General features: G+C 43.1%; 1 protein-coding gene across 10 annotated transcripts in view; it reads left to right on the top strand.

The window, feature by feature from the left end:
- Window positions 1-1,332: 1,332 nt before the first annotated feature.
- PRG4 (proteoglycan 4) overlaps window positions 1,333-22,778 on the top strand; it is a 166,051-nt gene continuing 144,605 nt past the window's right edge. For all 10 annotated transcript variants that reach the window (XM_069737250.1, XM_069737246.1, XM_069737253.1 and 7 more), the window contains exon 1: window positions 1,333-1,426. In XM_069737250.1, the coding sequence (XP_069593351.1) occupies window positions 1,360-1,426 (67 nt within the window). In that variant the 5' untranslated portion in view covers window positions 1,333-1,359. The remainder of the gene's footprint in view (window positions 1,427-22,778) is intronic.

Raw genomic sequence — 22,778 nt, 5'->3', positions numbered from 1 at the left:
TTTGACATACTTGTACATGACATGTAGTGTCACTGCCTTTTTTTTCCATACTTCCAAATTTTTTTCACCACCTAAATAAAAAAATATATCTTTGATATCTGCATATCATACTGTCCTGGGTAATGATATTGCCAGGTCAGTGTTACCATATAGTAAACACGGTAAACTAAGTACCCAAGAAAACTATTGTGGAATTGCACTTTTTTTTGCTATTTCAACGCACTTGGCTATATGGCCAGAAAAAGAAGAACGTTGTGGCTCTTGAAAGAAGAGAAGGAAAAAATGAAAGAACTGAAAATTGCTGAGTAGCAAAGGGGTTAAATAATAATCAAAGCAAGATATAAAATATGAACCATAGCAGTTCTCATTTGAAACTTCTGCTTTTCCAAGTCCACCCCAGACAAGAGCTGGAGGTAGACTGCAAAATAATTGTGAATTTACGGAAACCTACTTCTCTTGTTTTCTGTAGTATAGTGTCTGAGAGCCTCGTAATTCATTCATATTAGCACATATCACCTCTGTGCTGTGTTAATATTTTCTTCTACCAGAAAAAAATAAGAACAATTTTAACCCAAAATAAAGAATTTCCTAAAACTGGAATTGAATCCCACTTTCGAAGGTGTAACAGAAGAGAACACATCAGAGACCCCAACAGCAATATCTTCTGAAAATCATACTCTCAGCAAGTAGGAGTCAGATTAACTTTTCACCCAGAGCTTCTTGCAGCAGGATAAGTTTTTTTTCTTATAACTATATTTTGGGTTTACTCACTCTGAACTGACAATTTGAATAAATGAAAGTGGGAAAATTTGCAAAAAAATAAAGAATTAGAATGCTCTTTTCACTATATCAGTATTTTATAGCTTTGGAAATCAATATTCTTGATCAATGAACTACTGAAATATTTCAGATGGTGACTTGTAAAAGGTGATTCACCATATTGCTCAATACTAGCTACTTTGCTACATTTTCCAGCACTTGTGGAAAGTTAAATTTCATTAAGTGAATAGTCAACACCCACTTTCCACTTTTTTACTGGTCCGACAAAGATGCAATATTTCCAGGACTATATAAGCTTAGAAATATTCTCCTCAGCCAAATTTTCTGTACATCTCCCAAGCAAGGTGTGTGGGAAAACATGCTTTTATTAGTATTTACTTACAAGAATATCACTCATGGTATATCTCGTTACTTTGGTTAGCCTGAGTTTAATCATTTTCTTAATTATATTACTTTATTTATGGACATTATTTTATTATGATTGTTACATTGATTTCTTCTTAGGATTATTATTATTTGCTATAAAGACTTTTGTCATTACAATACAGGTATTATGCCCAGGTGTGTCTTACCATCGATATGAAGATCTACAGCATCCCTCTAGCCCTCTACTTCCTAGTCTCTATTTCATCAGTGTCTTCTCAAGGTAAGAGCATTTATTAGACAAAGTATTACAGTGACAAGAATCTAAATAGAATAATCTGTGGTATATGTCACATGTGTTAGCCTGCGTGTAATCATTCGTTTTAATATATTACCGTACATTACTTTTATTTATTTTGTGATTATTATCATTCATTGCTGTTATTTTATTATTCACTTTTAATCATTATTACGGCTGTTGCGCTCTTGCAATGAATGAATTATTGGACGTGTAATAACCTATAAATACATGTAGTATTTATTTGATTACTTTATGGAATCACATAAATTATACTCAAACCAAATTGAAAATAGGTGACCAGGTGGGGAAAATATATCATGATATATAATATCATGAAATCACAAGAAGTGAAGTCCTGTTTATTGTGGTTTTCCAAAACTATTTCTGTCTTTAAATGACAGAAATGTGCTACAAAAACCTCACCACATCTGAAATGTGGCCATGACATTTAAGCATAGCCGGTTTAAACTTACCTGACCATAGAATATCTAATATTGGATGGTGAGATCTCTGTAATGTCCTGTGAAATCATTACCTCACTCATAGACGCAGGTGAAGCAGGTTTTAGTGATCTACTGTCACACAGACTATGGCTTTAGATTCTCTCATCTGAGATCATTGGACTGATTATGTAAATGAAACTTTTATCAAACTTTGATCGGAGTTTGACCCGAGTGTCAGCATAGTGTGATCCCATTTTCTCAGATAAGAGAACTGTAGCACATTGGAGGAGAAGATGGAGAACCACATTTCTCCATCTTCTACATTCTGTGAGTTTGTAGAAGTCAGATTGCAATCAAATGACATCCGAGCGCAGGCCAATGTTTTCCACACACCCATAGACTTGAATGGGTGAGTGGCATCCGATCTCACAGTGAAATCTCAGCATGCTGCGATTTTTTTTCACACACAAGCATCAGCACTTGGTCCGAGTGCTATCCAATAATAAATCAGATATTACTCATCTGATGTATACGCAGTTGTGAGCGAGCCCTTAGAGCGTAAATGCTTCTTAAAATGCCAACCTATGTCCCCAAATGATATTTACCAGCATGTATAGGGTTAATCTGCCGTTTATTATTGTCCCAATGCGGTCCAGACACCTGAACGAAAGAGCAGCTACCTAACGTACCGTAATTCCTCCCGATAACCACGGACTTTCAGCCATACAGGCGTACACGGAGCTGCTACGGTCACTATGCTGTCAGCACATGGGGCACTCTCACAGTTCACACTGCACAGTTACACTGCAGGCCAAGATGTCAGTCAATGTGCTTGGGCGTGCTTACAGCCTCCGCTCAAGGTGTACTGAATAGTGACGCCCCTGTGCCTGACTGCCAGCAGCTCCGGGGAGGAATAAGGAAAGGTGGCCGCACAGCATTGAAATACTACTCTATTAACCTGCTGGTTCCTGTTAACGTAGGAATGGTTTTGAAAATCCCTTTCATCTTCAGGATCCGTGCAATTACTAATTAAAAGACTATTGCACACACGTTCTTCAGGGATATTACATGCTGCATCAAGTTTTTGACTCCAGTTATTAAAAATACATGTGCAATTCTACCTGTATCAGCTGAGAAACCAGAGTATTATACGCATTATATATTATATTATTATACACAGCACTTACTGTGCTTGCCCACACTTTGCACGGTATTTTTTTAATTGCAATATTTTGCAAGTTTTGTTTAAAAACACTGTGTTCAGGTGTTACTTAACAGTCTACAGTAAAATATTAAAAATAATACATATGCAACAATTATTTTTCTTATTGTCACTTTTGTAAAGTTTTGACAGATAGTGGATTTTTTTAATTAGCATGCTCTATTTTTTAGAATTAAAACTTCAACCCCCTTACCTCCAGTGTCTGTTTTCACCTTCATGACCAGACCAAATGTTTGAATTCTTACTGTCACTTTGGTAATAAATCTGAAAAGCCTCAACACAACCCAGTGATTCTGAGAATGTTTTTTCATGACACATTATACTTCATATAAGTGATAAATTTAGGTCGCTGTGATTTGTTTATTTATGAAAAAATTGGACATTTGATGACAATTATGAAACATTCGCAATGTTTGAACTTTGATTTTTTATAACCGTAAAACAAATAGTCATACCACTAAAAATAATGAAAAAAATAAGATTTGCCATATGTCTACTTTACATCTGCATCATTTTTAAACATATTTTTTTTTAGAAACATAGAAGAGTTAAAAGTTTAGCAGCAATTTTTCAGTTTTCCAACAAAATTTAAAAAAAACTATTTTTATTATGGACCACTTCACATTTGAAGTGACTTTGAGGTCTACATGTTACAAAATGCCCCAAAGTGACCACATTTTAAAAACTTCACCCTTTACGGTATTGAAAAACACATTTCGGAAGTTTGTTAATCCTTCAGGTGCTTCACAGGAATTAAATCAAAGTGGAAAAATAAATGAAAAATTAGTTATTTCCACAAAAATGTTGCTTTAGCACAATTTTTTTTTATTTTCATGAGGTAACAGGAAAAAATGGATCGTTCAATTTGTTGTGCAATTTCTTATAAGCACAAGGATGCCCCATCTGTGGTGAGAAATTAATGATTGGGCACATAGGATGGGTTCGGGAAGGAAGGAGCCATATGTGAATTTTAGAGCACAGTTTTAGCTGAACGAATGGTGGACACCATGTTGCATTTGTTAAACCCCAGATGTGCCCAAACAGTAGAAACCCCAACAAGTGACTCCATTTTGGAAATGATATCCCTCAAGAAATTCAACATGGGGTGTGGTGAGTATATCGAACCCAGAGGTGGTTCAAAGAATTTTATAATTTTATAATATTGTGATGTGAAAATGAAAAATATTTTTTTTTCTCCAAAAATATTACAATTTTTTTTTCATTTTCAAAACAGTACCAGAAAAAAGGCAACATAATTTGTTGTTCAATTTCTCATGAGTACGACAATATCCTAAATGTGATCAGAAACTACTGTTTAGGTACATGGCATGGCTCAGAAAGGAAGGAACGCCATTTCAATTCTGAAGCGTAATTTTGGCTGGAATAGATTGTGAAAGCCATACTGCATTTGAAGAAACCCTTGTATGCCAAAACAGCAGAAACTCCTTTAGTCACAATTTTTTAATTTTCAAAACAGGAGAAACACGATTTGTTGCATAATTTCTCCTGAGTACGACAATATACTAAATGTGAACAGACGTGTGTTTAGGCACACTTCATTGCTCGGAAAGGAAGTAGCGCCATTTAAATTCTAAAGCTTAGTTTTGGCTGACATAGATTGTAAAGCCATGTTGTATTTGAAGAACCTCTTGTATGTCAAAATAGCAGAAACCCCACATGAGTGACCCCATTATGGAAATTATACTACTCAAGGAATTCATGTATGGCTATTGTGTGCATCTAGATTTCACAGCTGAAAATTACACCCATCTGGGAATTTTATTGACCATTTGTTAGGAGTCGAGTTCCCGCCGCTGCACAGGGGGAATCTCGAACCATGTCTGCTGCGGTCTCCCATTCTGCATCGGCCGCAGTGGAGCCTGCTCAGTGGAGACGTCGGTCCCAGTGTCTCATTGAATCTGATACTGTGCAAAGGGTTACTGCTGCCTCTCCAGGCTCTGCTATTGTACCCTGCACTGGTCTGCAGCGAGCAGGCTTTTCTGGGACTAAGTCCTGCTTTGCATACACTGAGCATGCCCAGGGTAAGACCTCTCAGTGGAGGTCTAGGGTCACATGCTCAGGTACTGCAGCAACTTCCATTGGTGCTCCAGGAAGGCCCTGTACCTGATCAAGTTCTGTGGCAGCTTTCCATTGGTCCTTCTGGGATGGTCCTGAAGTTGCTGCAGCTATAAAAGGTTCTCATGACCGCATGGCCATGCGCTAGTATCAAATATGTACGAGCTCAGCGCCAGTGTGGTTGTGTGTGTGGACAGGGACCCGGCTAAAATAAGTTTCTTAAGAGTGAATTCAGAGCTGGCTAATAGCCATTAGAATTCCAGCTCCACCGGAGAGGAGCTGCGTGTTGCTTGGACTGCATGACCACTGTCGGCTCTACTCAGTAGCTGTGTCCCGTGAGCTAAACAGGGCACAGTGTTCTCTTTACTACCAGCTCTGTGAAGTAACAGAGTTCGTTTATACTAATTTACTTCACCACCTTACTTAGCAGCAGGTTCTTTCCTGCACGGTGGATCCCGGGTTGCGAACGCACCTATCTCACCTAATAAATATATTCGGTGCGTTCCACCAACCCTAACACCATTTGACTTCAGATGTTTTCCAGAAACAAACATGCAGTGGATGCTGCTGAATAAAAATTGCATCTCTGTCATTGTTGTGTACAGTATATTGTAGTACCCACTGCATTGTAGTGCCCATACATTGTAACTAGCTTGTGCTTCTAAAGACATCTACCCATAAATTAAGCAGGCTCTCATCACTACAGTACTGACAAACACGTGGACTCTACATGGTTTAGGCACATTATGGCTCAGAAGAGGGAGAGGAATTTAGATATAGGAGTGCAGAATTTTCTAGATTTCTCTTTGGGGAATCCATTTAGCTTTTCCAGAGCCTTTGTGCTACCAGTAACGTGGAAACCTCTATATTTCCGTTAACTGACCACAGACCTGAGTGGGGAATAGTTTTTGTTGATTGAGTTAAAGCTTTCTTGGAAACATTGTTCACTGTTCAGAGGTGTCTTTCTTTTCAGAAGTACAATCCTGTGATTGACCGTGCTTTTATGGACACTTAAAAAGACTGACACAGGGCTGGCTCCAGGATTTCGTGGGCCCCAGGCGAAAGAGTCTCAGTGGGCCCCTTTAACACATACCACCATTTATGATGCACAGCTTTGGCAGAGAAATATAGCTATAGTACAATGACAAAGATTTCACTTACTTCCTACATTGCATGAGTGATATCTATTGTAAATTCTACAATTGCTCAGAAACCGGACAGTATAGTTCTGCCCATCACTTAGAGCTCACACAGAATAATGAGTCCCATATATTTCTCCGTACAGTATCATGGGCACCACTTAGTGCTCCATACAAAATAGTGAGCTCCATATATTGCTCCATACAGAATTATGGACACGATATAGTGCTCCATACAGGGTAATGAGTCCCATATAGTGCTTCATACAGTATAATGAGCCCCATATATTGCTCCACACTGTACAATGAGCCCAATGTATTGCTCAATACAGTACAGGGTGTGCCATTTATAAGGATACACTTAAATAAAATGGGAATGGTTCGTGATATCAACTTCCTGTTTGTGGCACATTAGTACACTATCGTTCAAAAATTTAGGGTCACCCAGACAATTTTGTGTTTTCAATTAAAACTCATACTTTTATTAATCAAATGAGTTGCCAAATGAATTGAAAATCTAGTCAAGACATTGACAAGGTTCAAAAAAAAGATTTTTAGTTGAAATAATAATTTTCTCCTTCAAACTTTGCTTTCGTCAAAGAATGCTCTCTTTGCAGCAATTACAGCATTGCAGACCTTTGGCATTCTAGCAGTGAATTTGCTGAGGTAATCTGGAGAAATTTCACCCCATGCTTCCAGAAGCCCCTCCCAAAAGTTGGTTTGGCATGATGGGTACTTTTTGTGTACCATACGGTCAAGCTGCTCCACACAACAGCTCAATGGGGTTGAGATCTGCTGACTGCGCTGGCCACTCCAATACAGATAGAATACCAGCTGCCTGCTTCTTCCCTAAATAGTTCTTGCATAATTTGGAGGTATGCTTTTGGTCATTGTCCTGTTGTAGGATGAAATTGGCTCCAATCAAGCACAGTCCACATGGTATGGCATGGCGTTGCAAAATGGAGTGATAGCCTTCCTTATTCAAAATCCCTTTTACCTTGTACAAATCTCCGACTTTACCAGCACCAAAGCAACCCCAGACTATGACATTACCTCCACCATGCTTGACAAATGGCGTCAGGCACTCTTCCAGCATATTTTCAGTTGTTCTGCATATCACAAATGCTCTTCTGTGTGATCCAAACACCTCAAACTTGGATTCATCTGTTCATAACACTTTTTTTCAATCTCCCACTGTCGAATGTGTTCTTTTGCCCATATTAATCTTTTCCTCTCATTAGCCAGTCTCAGACATTGCTTTTTCTTTGCGACTCTGCCCTGAAGTCCAGCATCCCGGAGTCACCTCTTCACTGTAGACGTTGACACTGGCGTTTTGCGTGTACTATTTAATGAAGCTGCCAATTCAGGACCTGTGAGGCATTGATTTCTCAAACTACAGACTCTTATGTACTTGTCTTGTTGCTCAGTTGTGCAGCTGGGCCTCCAACTTCTCTTTCTACTCTGGTTAGAGCCTGTTTGTGCTTTCTTCTGAAGGGAATAGTACACACCGTTGTAGGGAATCTTCAGTTTCTTGGCGATTTCTTACATGGAATAGTCTTCAATTCTAAGAACAAGAATAGGCTGTCGAATTACACATGAAAGTTCTTTTTTTTCTGGCCATTTTGAGAGTTTAATGGAACCAACAAATGTAATGCTCCAGATTCTCAACAAGCTCAAAGGAAGGTCAGGTTTATAGGTTCTCTAAACAGCCAAACTGTTTTCAGCTGTGCTAACATACTTGCACAAGGGTTTTCAAGGGTCTTCTACCCATCCATTAGCCTTCTTACACAGTTAGCAAACACGAAGTACCTTAAGAACACTGGAGTGATGGTGTTAAGGACTGGCGGAACGCACCAAGTATAAGATGATATGAAACTAGGTGCATTCGCAGTCCGAGGTCCACCGTGCAGGTAAAAACCCTGCTGCTAGTAAAGACGGACTATATGGCGGTACTATAGGAATACACACAAGGGTTAACTTCACCCTGTGTGAAGGAAGTGACCCTGTTGCGTCACAGGACCGCGGTACTGCACATAGAGCGCAAGCAAGAAGTCTCTAATCTCAAACCCGAGACTGAGGATTTGAGTTCAGAAGACCTCATGCGCTCGACACCGCAACTGGGGTGTCAGAGAAAGATAAATAATAATATATAAAGGCACAAGAGTGCGTGCGGTGCCGCACTGACGGACGCCACTAACCACCCAGGCTTGGGTCAGGTAAGCGCAGGGCACCGTACAGGCGGTCACAGCAACTAGACGCTGTTATGTGTGTTTCGTGCTGATGGCTAGTCGGGCGCTAGATAGCTACCATCATCCGCAAAGAGTCAACAACACTAGGGAGGGATATTTAGGAGCTTTCATCCTTCGACATACATCCATCTACACACACACATAATATCAAAGACAATACTAGCGCATGGCCGTGCGGTCATGCGCAGCTTATATAGTTGCAGCACAGGAAGCTGCTACCGAAGTTTTGCCCTTTCAGGACCTTCCTGGAGGACCAATGGGATGTGCTGCAGTACCTGAGCATGTGACCCTCGATCTCCAACGGGAGATCTTGCCCTGGGCATGCTCAGACAGAGAAAAGCAGGACTTAGATCCAGAAACGCCCACTCGCCGCTGCCCAGCACTGGCTTCAATGGCAGAAGCAGGAAAAGCAGCAGTAACTCTTCGCACAGAGTCAGACTGAGCGAGACGCTGGGATCGACGTCCCTGCTGAGCAGGCTCCACTGCGGCTGGAGAAGAATGGGAGACCGCAGCGGAGACGGATCGAGATTCCCCCTGTGCAGAGGCAGGAACTCGACCCCTAACATTACCCCCCCTCCTAGGGCCCCCCCCCTCCCTGGGCCTCGCTACGTTCGAAGGCAGCAATGAGCTGCGGTGCCCGAATGTGCTCAACAGGCTCCCAGGACCTGTCCTCGGGGCCATAACCCTTCCAGTCCACCAAATAAAATTTTTTGCCACGTACCACCTTGCACCCCAAAATAGCGTTCACCTCATAATCGTCCGTAGACGAACCCAATGTCCCAGCAGACGACTCGGAAAACCGGGACATATACACGGGTTTCAAGAGGGACACATGAAAGGTGTCGTGATACCCAGGCGTGGCGGAAGGGCCAAACGATAGACCACAGGATTAACCTGTTCGAGGACCTTGAAGGGACCCAAGTAGCGAGGAGCAAATTTAGTGGACTCAACTCGCAGCCTGATGTTACGGGCCAAGTCGCCAGGAGCAAAGGTCGGAGCGGGGCGCCGATGAGCATTGGCGGAGGACCTCATTCTCTCCTTAGAGGCCCGAATTGCATCCTGAGTGCGGTCCCAAATATCCCGTGCCTCCACAGCCCAGTCTGCCACCCTGGAGTCTGCGGAAGACACGGGCATAGGCACAGGTACCCGTGGATGCTGACCATAGTTGAGGAGGAATGGGGTTTGTCCAGTGGAGTCGGCTACGGCGTTGTTCAGCGCAAACTCTGCCCATGATAGCAAGAATGCCCAGTCATCCTGCCTGGCTGAAACAAAATGTCGCAGGTATGTGACCAAGGTCTGGTTGGCCCTCTCTACCAACCCATTCGTCTCGGGATGTTAAGCGGAAGAGAGATTCAACTCAATACTGAGAAGACGACAAAGCTCTCTCCAGAACCGAGACGCAAACTGGGGACCCCGGTCACTGACAATTTTGTCAGGCATACCATGTAGGCGGAAGATGTGTTTAATGAACAATGCTGCCAAGGCCCGTGCAGAAGGTAACCGTGGTAGCGGCACCAAATGCACCATTTTTGAGAAATGATCGGTGATGACCAAAATGATGGTACAGCCACAAAACTTGGGTAAACCCACAACAAAGTCCATCCCGACCATCTCCCAGGGCCTATCTGCCACCAGCAAGGGATAGGGCAACCCAGCTGGTCTTTGACGCGGAGATTTATTCTTGGCGCAGGAGACACACGCCAGAATATAATCCCTGACATCCCGGACCATATGCGGCCACCAGTACGTCCTCGCCAGTAGCTCAGATGTCCTCTTTGTCCCAAAGTGTCCACCCACCTTGGACGAATGAGCCCAAGAGAGAACCTCCGGTCGCAAATTAATGGGCACAAAAGTCTTGCCCGGAGGCACAGACTCTAGCGAAACCGGCACTACGGTTCTCAGGCTCTCAGAAGGGACAATAAGCCGAGGCTCCTCTTCCTCCTCCTCAGTAGACATAAGGGAGCGAGAGAGAGCGTCAGCACGACTATTCTTCTCCCCGGCGAGAAAATGAAGGGAAAAGTGGAACCGGGAGAAGAACAAGGACCATCTGGCCTGGCGAGAATTTAGCCGCTGAGCTGTTTGCAAATAGACCAAATTTTTGTGGTCCGTGTAAACTTGGAAGGGAAACCGCGCACCCTCCAGAAGGTGTCTCCACTCCAAAAAGGCCAACTTCATGGCTAGCAACTCCCTATCCCCGATGGAGTAGTTTCTCTCCGCTGGCGTGAAGGTCTTAGAGAAGAAGAAGCATGGATGCTTCCGACCTTGAGCATCCTTTTGATAGAGGACTGCTCCAGCACCAACGGATGAGGCATCCACCTCCATTAGGAATGGCTTATCCACATCGGGACGATGTAAGATGGGAGCACTAGCAAAGTGGGACTTAATAGAAGTGAAGGCCTTGGAGACCTCTTCCGACCACAATTTGGGATTCGCTCCCTTCTTGGTGAGGGCTACCAAGGGAGCTACCAGAGTTGAGAACTGGGGAATGAACTGGCGGTAATAGTTAATGAACCCCATAAAGCGCTGCACCGCTTTAAGAGAATGGGGCTCTTGCCAGTCCATCACAGCCTGTAGTTTGGCAGGATCCATAGCCAATCCCTGGGCGGAGATGATATAGCCCAGGAAAGGTAAGGACTCCTGCTCAAACATACACTTCTCCAACTTCGCATAAAGAGAGTTTGCCCGTAGGAGGTCGAAGACTCTGCCAACATCTCTCCGGTGGGAGTCAATATCTGGAGAAAAGATGAGAATATCATCCAGATAGACTACAACTGAGGTGGAAAGCATATCCCGGAAGATGTCATTGACAAAGTCTTGGAAAACGGCTGGGGTATTACAGAGCCTGAAGGGCATCACCAGATACTCATAGTGCCCATCTCTGGTGTTAAACGCCGTTTTCCATTCGTCCCCCTCACGGATGCGAATCAAGTTGTAAGCACTCCGCAGATCTAGTTTAGTAAACACTCTAGCTCCCCGAAGCCTATGGAAAAGCTCAGATATCAAAGGCAAAGGGTACTTGTTTTTAACTGTGATAGCATTAAGACCCCTGTAGTCTATGCATGGACGTAGTTCTCCATTCTTCTTCTGCACGAAAAAGAACCCTGCCCCAGCAGGTGACACTGACTTCCTGATGAACCCTCTTGCCAGATTCTCTTGAATGTACTGAGACATTGCCTCCGTCTCCGGGAGAGATAGTGGATAAACTCGACCCCGGGGAGGCTCAGCACCAGGCAAGAGATCAATAGGACAGTCATAGGGGCGATGGGGCGGAAGGGTCTCCGCCGCCTTTTTGGAGAACACGTCTGCATAAGACCAATATTGCTTGGGGAGAGAGGAAAGATCTGCAGGTACCTCTGTAGTAGCAACCTGAACGCACTCTCGATGACACCTGTTCCCACAAGATTCACCCCATCCCAGAATTCTGCCTGAGGACCACTCGATGTGAGGAGAGTGGTACCGTAACCAAGGTATCCCCAAGAGAACCTCATCAATTCCCTCAGGAATGATGAGTAGGGATATAATCTCCTGATGAGATGGTGACATGGACAGAGTAAAAGCGATAGTCTAATGTGTAATCTGTGCGGGCAGTGTCGACACATTCACCACTCGTACCGTTACTGGTCGAGGTAGCATGACCAGGGGAATTGCGTGACGTTCTACCGAGTGGGAGGACGGGCCTAATGTTATTGTCCCCTTAAAGGACAATTTGGAGGCAAATGTCGCCGTGTCTAGTGCACCTCCACCAACTACCACTAGACGCTGACGTTTCCTCGACCGCTGGGGACATCTGGAGGCAAGATGTCCTGACTGTTGCCAATGATGACAAATCTGGAGTGCACAAGCGGTCCGGGACTTAGATCCCGCTCGTGACACTACCACAGGCTCATGGGACTCAGGAGCCTGGTCTGGAGATTCCAAAGGTCTGGCGAAGGTGGGAGCCAGCCGAAACCTCTGCCTACACTGGGCTCGCTCTAACCTCCGCTCGTGAAAACGGAGATCAATACGAGTGGATAGAGTTATTAATTCCTCCAGTGTGGCGGGAATCTCCCTAGTGGCCAGGGCATCCTTAACGTGGTCAGCCAGCCCCCTCCAAAATATAGGAATGAGAGCTTTATCCGACCACTCCAACTCAGAAGCTAAGGTGCGGAAGTGGACGGCAAAATGGCTGACCAAGGACGAGCCCTGAGTCAATGCCAACAGTTGGAGCGCCGTATCATGGGTGACACGAGGTCCCAAAAAGACCTGTTTCAGAGTGCTCAGAAACAACGGAGCACTCTGCACCACATGATCGCCACGCTCCCATAGCGGCGTAGCCCACTGCAACGCCCTGTCCGATAGAAGAGACACAATAAACCCCACCTTAGCCCGCTCTGTAGGGAAACGAGAGGCCAGAAGCTCGAGATGGATAGAGCACTGACTCACGAAACTCCTACAAGACTTACTGTCACCAGAGAATTTCTCTGGTAGCGGGAGGTGGGTTAGAGTCGGGACAGGAGCGGCAGTGGACAAGGTGGCTGCAGCAACACTAGCAGCCTGAACAGCGACAGCAGTGACATCCACAGCTGAGGTTGAACGCTCAAGAGCCGCCAACCTTCCCTCCAGCTGCTGGATGTACCGCTGTGAACGCTGATCGTCCATCATTTACTAGCCAGACCTTGGCGCTAGTATTATGGTAAGGACTGGCGGAACGCACCAAGTATAAGATGAAATGAAACTAGGTGCGTTCGCAGTCCGAGGTCCACCGTGCAGGTAAAAACCCTGCTGCTAGTAAAGACGGACTATATGGCGGTACTATAGGAATACACACATGGGTTAACTTCACCCTGTGTGAAGGAAGCGACCCTGTTGCGTCACAGGACCGCGGTACCGCACATAGAGCGCAAGCAAGAAGTCTCTAATCTCAAACCCGAGACTGAGGATTTGAGTTCAGAAGACCTCATGAGCTCGACACCGCAACTGGGGTGTCAGAGAAAGATAAATAATAATATATAAAGGCACAAGAGTGCGTGCGGTGCTGCACTGACGGACGCCACTAACCACCCAGGCTTGGGTCAGGTAAGCGCAGGGCGCCATACAGGCGGTCACAGCAACTAGACGCTGTCATGTGTGTTTCGTGCTGATGGCTAGTCGGGCGCTAGATAGCTACCATCATCCGCAAAGAGTCAACAACACTAGGGAGGGATATTTAGGAGCTTTCATCCTTCGACATACATCCATCTACACACACACATAATATCAAAGACAATACTAGCGCATGGCCGTGCTGTCATGCGCAGCTTATATAGTTGCAGCACAGGAAGCTGCTACCAAAGTTTTGCCCTTTCAGGACCTTCCTGGAGGACCAATGGGATGTGCTGCAATACCTCAGCATGTGACCCTCGATCCTGCCCTGGGCATGCTCAGACAGAGAAAAGCAGGACTTAGATCCAGAAACGCCCACTCGCCGCTGCCCAGCACTGGCTTCAATGGCAGAAGCAGGAAAAGCAGCAGTAACTCTTCGCACAGAGTCAGACTGAGCGAGACGCTGGGATCGACGTCCCTGCTGAGCAGGCTCCACTGCGGCTGGAGGAGAATGGGAGACCGCAGCGGAGACGGATCGAGATTCCCCCTGTGCAGAGGCAGGAACTCGACCCCTAACAGATGGTTGTTGGAAATGGGCCTCTATACACCTTTGAAGATTTAGCATTACAAACCAGACGTTTGCGGCTAGAATAATTATTTACCACATTAGCAATGTATAGAGTGTATTTCTGAATCATTTAATGTTAGCTTCATTGGAAAAAACTGTGCTTTTCTTTAAAAAATAAGGACATTTCTAAGTGACCCTAAACTTTTGAATGGTAGTGTATATGGGAAGGGGAAAACTTTTTAAGATGGGTGGTGACCATGGCAGCCATTTTTAAGTCAGCCATCCAACTTTATTTTTTCCAATGGGAAGAGGGTTGTGTGACACATCAAACTTATTGCGAATTTCACAAGAAAAACAATGGTGTGCTTGGTTTTAACGTAACTTTATTCTTTCATGAGTTATTTACAAGTTTATGACCACTTATAAAATGTGTTCAAAGTGCTGCCCATTGTGTTGGATTGACAATGCAACCCTCTTCTCCCACTCTTGACACACTGATAGCAACACCGCAGAAGAAATGCTAGCACAGGCTTCCAGTATTCGTTGTTTCAGATGCTGCACTTCTCGTATCTTCACAGCATAGACAATTGCCTTCAGATGACCCAAGGATAAAAGTGTAAGGGGGTCAGATTGGAAGACCTTGGTGGCCATTCAACTGGCCCACGATGACCAATCCACTTTCCAGGAAACTGTTCATGTAGGAATGCTCGGACCTGACTCCCATAATGTGGTTGTGCACCATCTTGCTGGAAAAACTCAGGGAATGTGCCATCTTCAGTGCATAAAGAGGGCAACACATCATCATGTAGCAATTTCAGATATCCAGTGGAATTGATGTTTCCATTGATGAAGAATGGCCCTACTATCTTTGTATAGGGTGGTATGGGAATGGTGTGGTATATAGGGTACAAAAATAGTGGGGCCATTCTTCATCAATGGAAAAAATAAAGTTGGATCCAAAATGGCCGACTTCAAAATGGCTGCCATGGTCACCACCCATCTTGAAAATTTTCCCCCCTCCCATATACTTATGTGCCACAAACAGGAAGTTGATATCACCAACCATTCCCATTTTATTTAGGTGCATCCATAAAAATGGCCCACCCATACTGTATAATGAGCCCAATATATTGCTCAATACAGTAAAATGGACCACGTATAATGCTACATAAAGAATAAGAACCCCATACATTGCTCCATACAGTATAATGATCCCCATATAATCCCCCAAACAGTATTTTGAGCCCCAAATAATGATCCATACAGTATAATGAGCCCCATATATTGCTCCATACATAATGAGCTTCGTATAATGCTCCATACAGTATAATGGACCACATACATTTCTCCATACAGAATAATGAGCCCCATATATTGCTCCATACTGTATAATAAGCCCAATATATTGCTCAATACAGTATAATACAATATAATACAATACAATACAATACAGTATAATACAATACATATAATACAATACAGTATGATACATATATTGCTCCATACTGTATAATAAGCACAATATATTGCTCAATACAGTATAATGGACCTCGTATAATGCTATATAAAGAATAAGAACCCCCTATATTGCTCTATACAGTATAATGATCCCCATATAATCCCCCAAACAGTATATTGAGCCCCAAACAATGATCCATACAGTATAATGAGCCCCATATATTGCTCCATACATAATGGGCCTGATATAATGCTCCATACAGTACTTCATGGTCCCCATATAATGCTTCATACAGTATATGATGGGCCTTATATAATTCTCCAGTACATGATGGGCCCCATATATTGCTCCATACAGTATAATGACCCCAATATATATTGCTCCATACAGTATAATGAGCCCCATATAATGCTCCAAACAGTATAATGTGTCCCATGTAATGCTCCATACAGTATTTGATGGGCCCCATACAGTATAATGACCCCTATATATTGCTCCATACAGTATAATGAGCTCCATATAATGCTCCAAACAGTATAATGTGCCCCATATAATGCCACATACAGTATAATCAGCCCCATATACAGTATTTGATGGGCCCCATACAGTATAATGACCCCTATATATTGCTCCATACAGTATAATGAGCTCCATATAATGCTCCAAACAGCATAATGAACCCCATATAATGCTCCATACAGTATATTATGGGCCTCATATATTGCTCCATATAGACTGGACCCCATATAATGCTCCATACAGAAAAGACCCCATATAATGCTCCATACAGTATATGATGGATCCCATAAGATGCTTCATATATAATGTGCCCCATAAGATGCTCCATGTTTAATGGCCCTATATGATGCTCCAGTATATGATGGGCTCCATATGATGCTCCAGTAAATGATGGGCCCCATATGATATTCCAGTATATGATGGACCCCATATATTGCTCCATAGATAAAAAATGAAATACTCATTCCTCCATGTGGGCTGCTGCTCTGCTCCGTTCTCCTCATCATCAGCGTCTTCTGGCACTCTGCACTGTGACTTCTCAGGCTGAGGGTGCACAGTAGCAATGCTATCATGCCCTCTGACCTGAAATATCACGGTCAGAAGACGCGGAAGATGCTGCAGCGAAGGAATATGGAGAGGTAAGTATATAAAGTACCGGAGCCCTAAGTGGAGGAGCCCATTCGTGGGTCTTGGCACTGGCACAGGCACTGGACCCCCATATCGCACCGGTGTCCCCGACGGTGAGTGGGTTCCCTGCCTACTCAGGGACCCCGACACTTACCAGAGTGCGCCAGGTTCTGACACTAGCCCTGACCGCTGGATCAAAGGCCACACAGACTCTGAATTGACTCCATCTGCCTCATAATATGGAATCTTTCATGGGAAGTGAAATCTGAATCATTTATTTAAAAGATTAACACTGAAACCTAGATGTATGCGCTCAGCGTACAGCAGGATAAATGTAAACCGAATCATATAAACTATGGAAATACCAAAAAGTATTATAAATAGGTGCAAGCCCTAGAATACCAAGAATATAAAAAACAAAAAATGTATTCAAGAAAGAGCAATTGTGCGTAAAATGTAATTAGAGAATCAACCTCATATAAAAACAACATGAACACAAGGACTTTTAAAACACATAAAAAAAACTATGGTCAGCTACAGAGATGCTATATTTATATATCTTTTCTATGTTTTACCTCTTTTACAGAATAAAAACAATGTTATAGAAAAAATAATTCTTTTGCCTGGCTTAATTCTGACAGCCATAGCTTTATAGCATTTGATTATTTTTCTGCTGACAGAGCTAAATGGGGTTTGTTTTGTGGGACAAGATGATGTTTCCAGCAATACCATTTTTATATATGTTCGACATTTTGATCACATTTTATTCCACATTTTTCAGCTGTATAATGAAAAAGTATAGTTTTTAGCCATTATTTTTTTTACAGTGTTCACTGAAAGGGTTAAACAATGTGATATTTTTATAGGTCGGGTAATTCTGGCTGTGGTGATACCAAATATATGTACTTTTTTGTTTTTAAATAAATATATGTATTTATTGGTATGATTTTTTTTTTCAATTATCCTTTTTGAACTTGTGATTTTTAACCCCTTAGTGACAGCCAATTTGGTACTTAATGACCGAGCAAATTTTCACAATTCTGACCACTGTCACTTTATGTGCTTATAACTCTGGAATGCTTTAACAGATCCTGCTGATTCTGAGAATTTTTTTTGTGACATATTGTACTTCGTGATAGAGGTAAAATTTCTTCAATTTGACTTGCGTTTATTTATGAAAAAATGGAAATATGTTGAAAATTTTACAATTTTCAAATTTTGAATTTTCATGCCCTTAAGTCAGAGAGTCATGTCACACAAAATACTTAATAAATAACATTTCTTACATGTCTACTTTACATCAGAACAATTTTGGTAATAAAATTTTCTTTTGGTAGGAAGTTATAAGGGTTAAAAGTTGATCAGCGATTTCTCATTTTTCCAACAAAATTTACAAAACCATTTTTTAGGGACCACCTCATATTTGAAGTGACTTTGGACAGTCAATATAACAGAAAATACCCAAAATTGACACCATTCTAAAAACTGCACCCCTCAAGGTGCACAAAACCACATTCAAGAAGTTTATTAACCCTTCAGGTGCTTCACATGAACTAAAGCTATGTGGCAGGAAAAAAATGAACATTTTAATTTTTTCACTGAAAATTTACTTTGGAACCATTTTTTTTATTTTCACAAGGGTATCAGGAGAAAATGGATCAAAAAGTATGTGGGGAAAAGCCACTCTTCGGGTGCATGGCAGGGCTCAGAAGGGAGGGAGCACCGTTTGACTTTTTGAATGCAAAATTGGCTGGAATCAATGGTGTGCCATGTCACGTTTGGAGACTCTTAATGTACTTAAACAGTGGAAACCCCCAATTCTAATGCCTACCCTAACCCCAACATGCCACTAACCCTAACCCCAACCCTAACCATAACCCTAACCCCAACACACCCCTAACCCTAATCCCATCCCTAACTATAACCTTAACTACAAACCTAACCCCAACACACCCCTAACCCTGATCCCAATCCTAACCTTAATCCCAACCATAACCACAACCCTAACCCTAGCCATAGCCCTAACTCTAACTTTAGCCCAACTCACTTAAGCCTAACCCTAACTTTAGCCCAAATCACTTTAGCCCATCCCTAACCCTAATTTTAGCCCAACTCACTTTTGCTCAACTCTTAATCTAATGGAAAAATGGAAATAAATATATATTTTTATTTCATTATTTTTACCTAAGGGGGTGATAAAAGGAGGTTTTATTTACTATTTTTTTACTTTGATCACTGTGATAGGGTCTATCATAGTGATCAAAATAAACCAATAGGAAAAATGTTCTAATGTTGCCGGGTGCTGGCCAGCAGTTCTCAGAGGGCGCATGCCATTTTCTCCCAGAAGAAACCAGTGGCCCAGGGGACTTCACAGGGGATTGCAGGCACAACGGTGGTACTGGGAAGGATCGGGTCACCCTATTTCTCTCTCCTCTAATGTGCGATCATATGAGAGGAGAGAAGAGTAAATGGAAAATTGGACTTTTTTTGCGGTCGCCGTTATACCGTTAATAACGATGATCGCAACAACGGGGTTGGTAAAAACCGACCCAAATCATATTTTCTGGCGTCTCAGCTACCCTCGTAGCTGAGACCCTGGAGATATTCTGACTCTTGGGGGCGCTATACACTTATTCCTCAGCACTCTTAAAAAGTGGCTCTGTGGTTCAAGTATCCTTAACTGCCACTGTTAATAGGCGGATCGGCAGTCGTTAAGGGGTTAAAAAATTTTTTTTACATTTTTTAAAGCTTTTTTTTACTTTTTTGCTTAGTATTTATATGGAACTTTATTTTTTTATTAGTCTGATCACTGGTAAAAAGCATTGCATTCCCGCTATTCCCCAACCTCTCCCCTATGCCAAGCCCTTCACTGGCTTCCTGTTGTGAATTCCGTTCTTGGGCTCCCGCCGGTGGTTGTAAATGGCACTTTTGTGAATTCTGCCCTTGGGCTCCCTCTGGTGGTTTTGAGTGGAACTGCCGCTCCTTGGGTTTAGCTTTAGCAGCTGCTTTCACTAATCGTCCCTCCTGGCTCTGCTATTTAACCTGGCTCTAGTCTTCAGCCTATGCCACTTGTCAATGTTTTCAGGCTGGATTAACATCTCTGCTTGGATTCTCCTGGTTTTCTGACCAGTTCTGCAAAGATAAGTTCTGGCTTTGCTCATTTCAGTCCACATGTTGTGGACGTATTGTTCTGTGCATTCTATTTTTGTCCAGCTTGTCATTATGGATTTTTTCTGTTAGCTGGAAGCTCTGGGAAGCAGATTTACCCTCCACACCTTTAGTCAGGTGTGGAGATTTTGTAAACTCTGTGTGGATTGTTTTGTAGTTTTTATACTGACCGCACAGTATCCTTTCCTGTCCTATCTATCAAGCTAGACTGGCCTCCTATGCTAAAATCTGATTTCATCTCTGCGTATGTTATTTTCCCCTCCTCTCACCATCAATATTTGTGCGGGGCTACCTTTCCTTTGGGGATTTTCTCTGCGGCAAGATAGGTTTCCTGTTTCCATCTTTAGGGGAAGTTAGATCTTAGGCTGTGCCGAGGGATCTAGGGAGCGTCAGGTACCCCCCACGGCTATTTCTAGTTGCGCTGCTAGGTTCAGGGTCTGCGGTCAGTACAGATACCACCTCCTTCAGAGCTTGTCTCATGTTGTTCCTAAACCACCCAATCATAACAGTACAAGTGGCCAAAAATGAATTAAATGTATCTCAAAAGAAGGAAAAGAAAGTTCTGAACCATTTTTTTTTCTGTGCTCTGGTTTGCCTCTTTTTTCCTCTTGATATCTGGGTGGTGCAGGATATATGCTCTGGCATGGATGCTCAGGGTTTGTTTTCTCATGTGGATCAACTGGCTGCAAGAGTACAGAGTATCCAGGACTATGTTGTCCAGACTCCGGCTTTAGAGCCCAGAATTCCTACTCCGGATTTGTTCTTTGGGTTACAGATCCAAGTTTTTGAACTTTAAAAATAACTGCAAATTGTTTTTTGTTTTGAAACCCCGTTCTTCAGGTGATCCCATTCAGCAGGTGAAAATCATCATATCCTGCGTGGTGATCCGCAAGACTGGGCTTTTTCTCTTGAAACAGGGGATCCGGCATTATTGAATGTAGATGCATTTTTTCAAGCGCTCGGATTATTGAATGATGAACCTAACTCTGTAGAGCATGCTGAGAAATCACTGTTGGCCCTGTGTCAAGGTCAGGAAGCAGCAGAGTTATACTGCCAGAAATTTAGAAAATGGTCTGTGCTCACTAAATGGAATGAAGAGGCTCTGGCTGCTATTTTCAGAAAAGGTCTTTCTGAAACCCTTAAAGGGACACTGTCACCTGAATTTGGAGGGAACAATCTTCAGCCATGGAGGCGGGGTTTTGGGGTTTTTGATTCACCCTTTCCTTACCCGCTGGCTGCATGCTGGCTGCAATATTGGATTGAAGTTGATTCTCTGTCCTCCGTAGTACATGCCTGCACAAGGCAAGATGACCTTGTGCAGGCGTGTACTATGGAGGACAGAGAATGAACTTCAATCCCATATTGCAGCCAGCATGCAGCCAGTGGGTAAGGAAAGGGTGAATCAAAAACCCCAAAACTCCGCCTCCATGGCTGAAGATTGTTCCCTCCAAATTCAGGTGACAGTGTCCCTTTAAAGATGTTATGGTGGGCTTTCCTACGCCTGCCGGTTTGAACTAATCTATGTCTCTAGCCATTCAGATTGATCGGCGTCTGCGCGAGCGCAAAGCTGTGCACCATATGGCAGTGTCCTCTGAGCATAGTCCTGAACCTATGCAATGTGATAGGATTTTGACTAGAATAGAACGGCAGGAATTCAGACGTCAGAATAGGCTGTGTTTTTACTGTGGTGATTCGGCTCATGTTATCTCTGATTGCCCTAAGCGTACTAAGAGAGTCGCTAGGTCTATTACCATTAGTACTATACAGCCTAAATTTCTCTTATCTGTGACCCTGATTTGCTCATTGTCGTCCTTTTCTGTCATGGCATTTGTGGATTCAGGCGCTGCCCTGAACTTAATGGACTTAGAATTCGCCAGGCACTGTGGTTTTTCCTTGCAGCCTTTGCAGAGCCCTATTCCTTTGAGGGGCATTGATGCTACACCCTTGGCCAAGGATAAACCTCAGTACTGGACACAGATGACTATGTACATGGCTCCTGCACATCAGGAAGATTGCCGTTTTCTGGTGTTGCATAACCTGCATGATGTTGTTGTGGTGGGATTTCCATGGTTACAGGAACATAATCCGGTGCTGGATTGGAAAACTATGTCTGTGACTAGTTGGGGTTGTCAAGGGGTACATAGTGACGTTCCTTTGATGTCAATTTCCTCTTCCCCCTCTTCTGAGGTCCCTGAGTTTTTGTCGGATTTCCAGGATGTATTTGATGAGCCCAAGTCCAGTTCCCTTCCTCCACATAGGGACTGTGATTGTGCTATTAACTTGATTCCTGGTTGTAAGTTCCCTAAGGGCCGACTTTTCAATCTGTCTGTGCCAGAGCATGCCGCCATGCGGGGCTATGTTAAGGAATCTTTGGAGAAAGGGCATATTCGGCCCTCTTCGTCACCATTGGGAGCGGGTTTCTTTTTTGTTGCTAAGAAGGATGGCTCCTTGAGACCCTGTATTGATTATCGTCTTCTTAATAAGATCACGGTCAAATTCCAATACCCCTTGCCTTTGCTTACTGATTTGTTTGCTCAGATTAAGGGGGCTAGTTGGTTTACTAAGATTGACCTCCGAGGGGCATATAATCTTGTTCGTATTAAACAGAGTGACGAATGGAAAACTGCATTTAATACGCCCGAAGGCCATTTTGAATACCTTGTGATGCCATTTGGGCTCTCTAATGCTCCATCTGTGTTCCAGTCTTTCATGCATGATATTTTCCGCAATTATCTTGATAAATTCATGGTCATATATTTGGATGATATTTTGATTTTTTCCAATGATTGGGAGTCTCATGTGA

This window comes from Ranitomeya imitator, chromosome 8 (assembly GCF_032444005.1).
Source record: "Ranitomeya imitator isolate aRanImi1 chromosome 8, aRanImi1.pri, whole genome shotgun sequence".
Lineage (NCBI taxonomy): Eukaryota > Metazoa > Chordata > Amphibia > Anura > Dendrobatidae > Ranitomeya > Ranitomeya imitator.
This window is presented reverse-complemented; position numbering and strand designations above follow the sequence as displayed.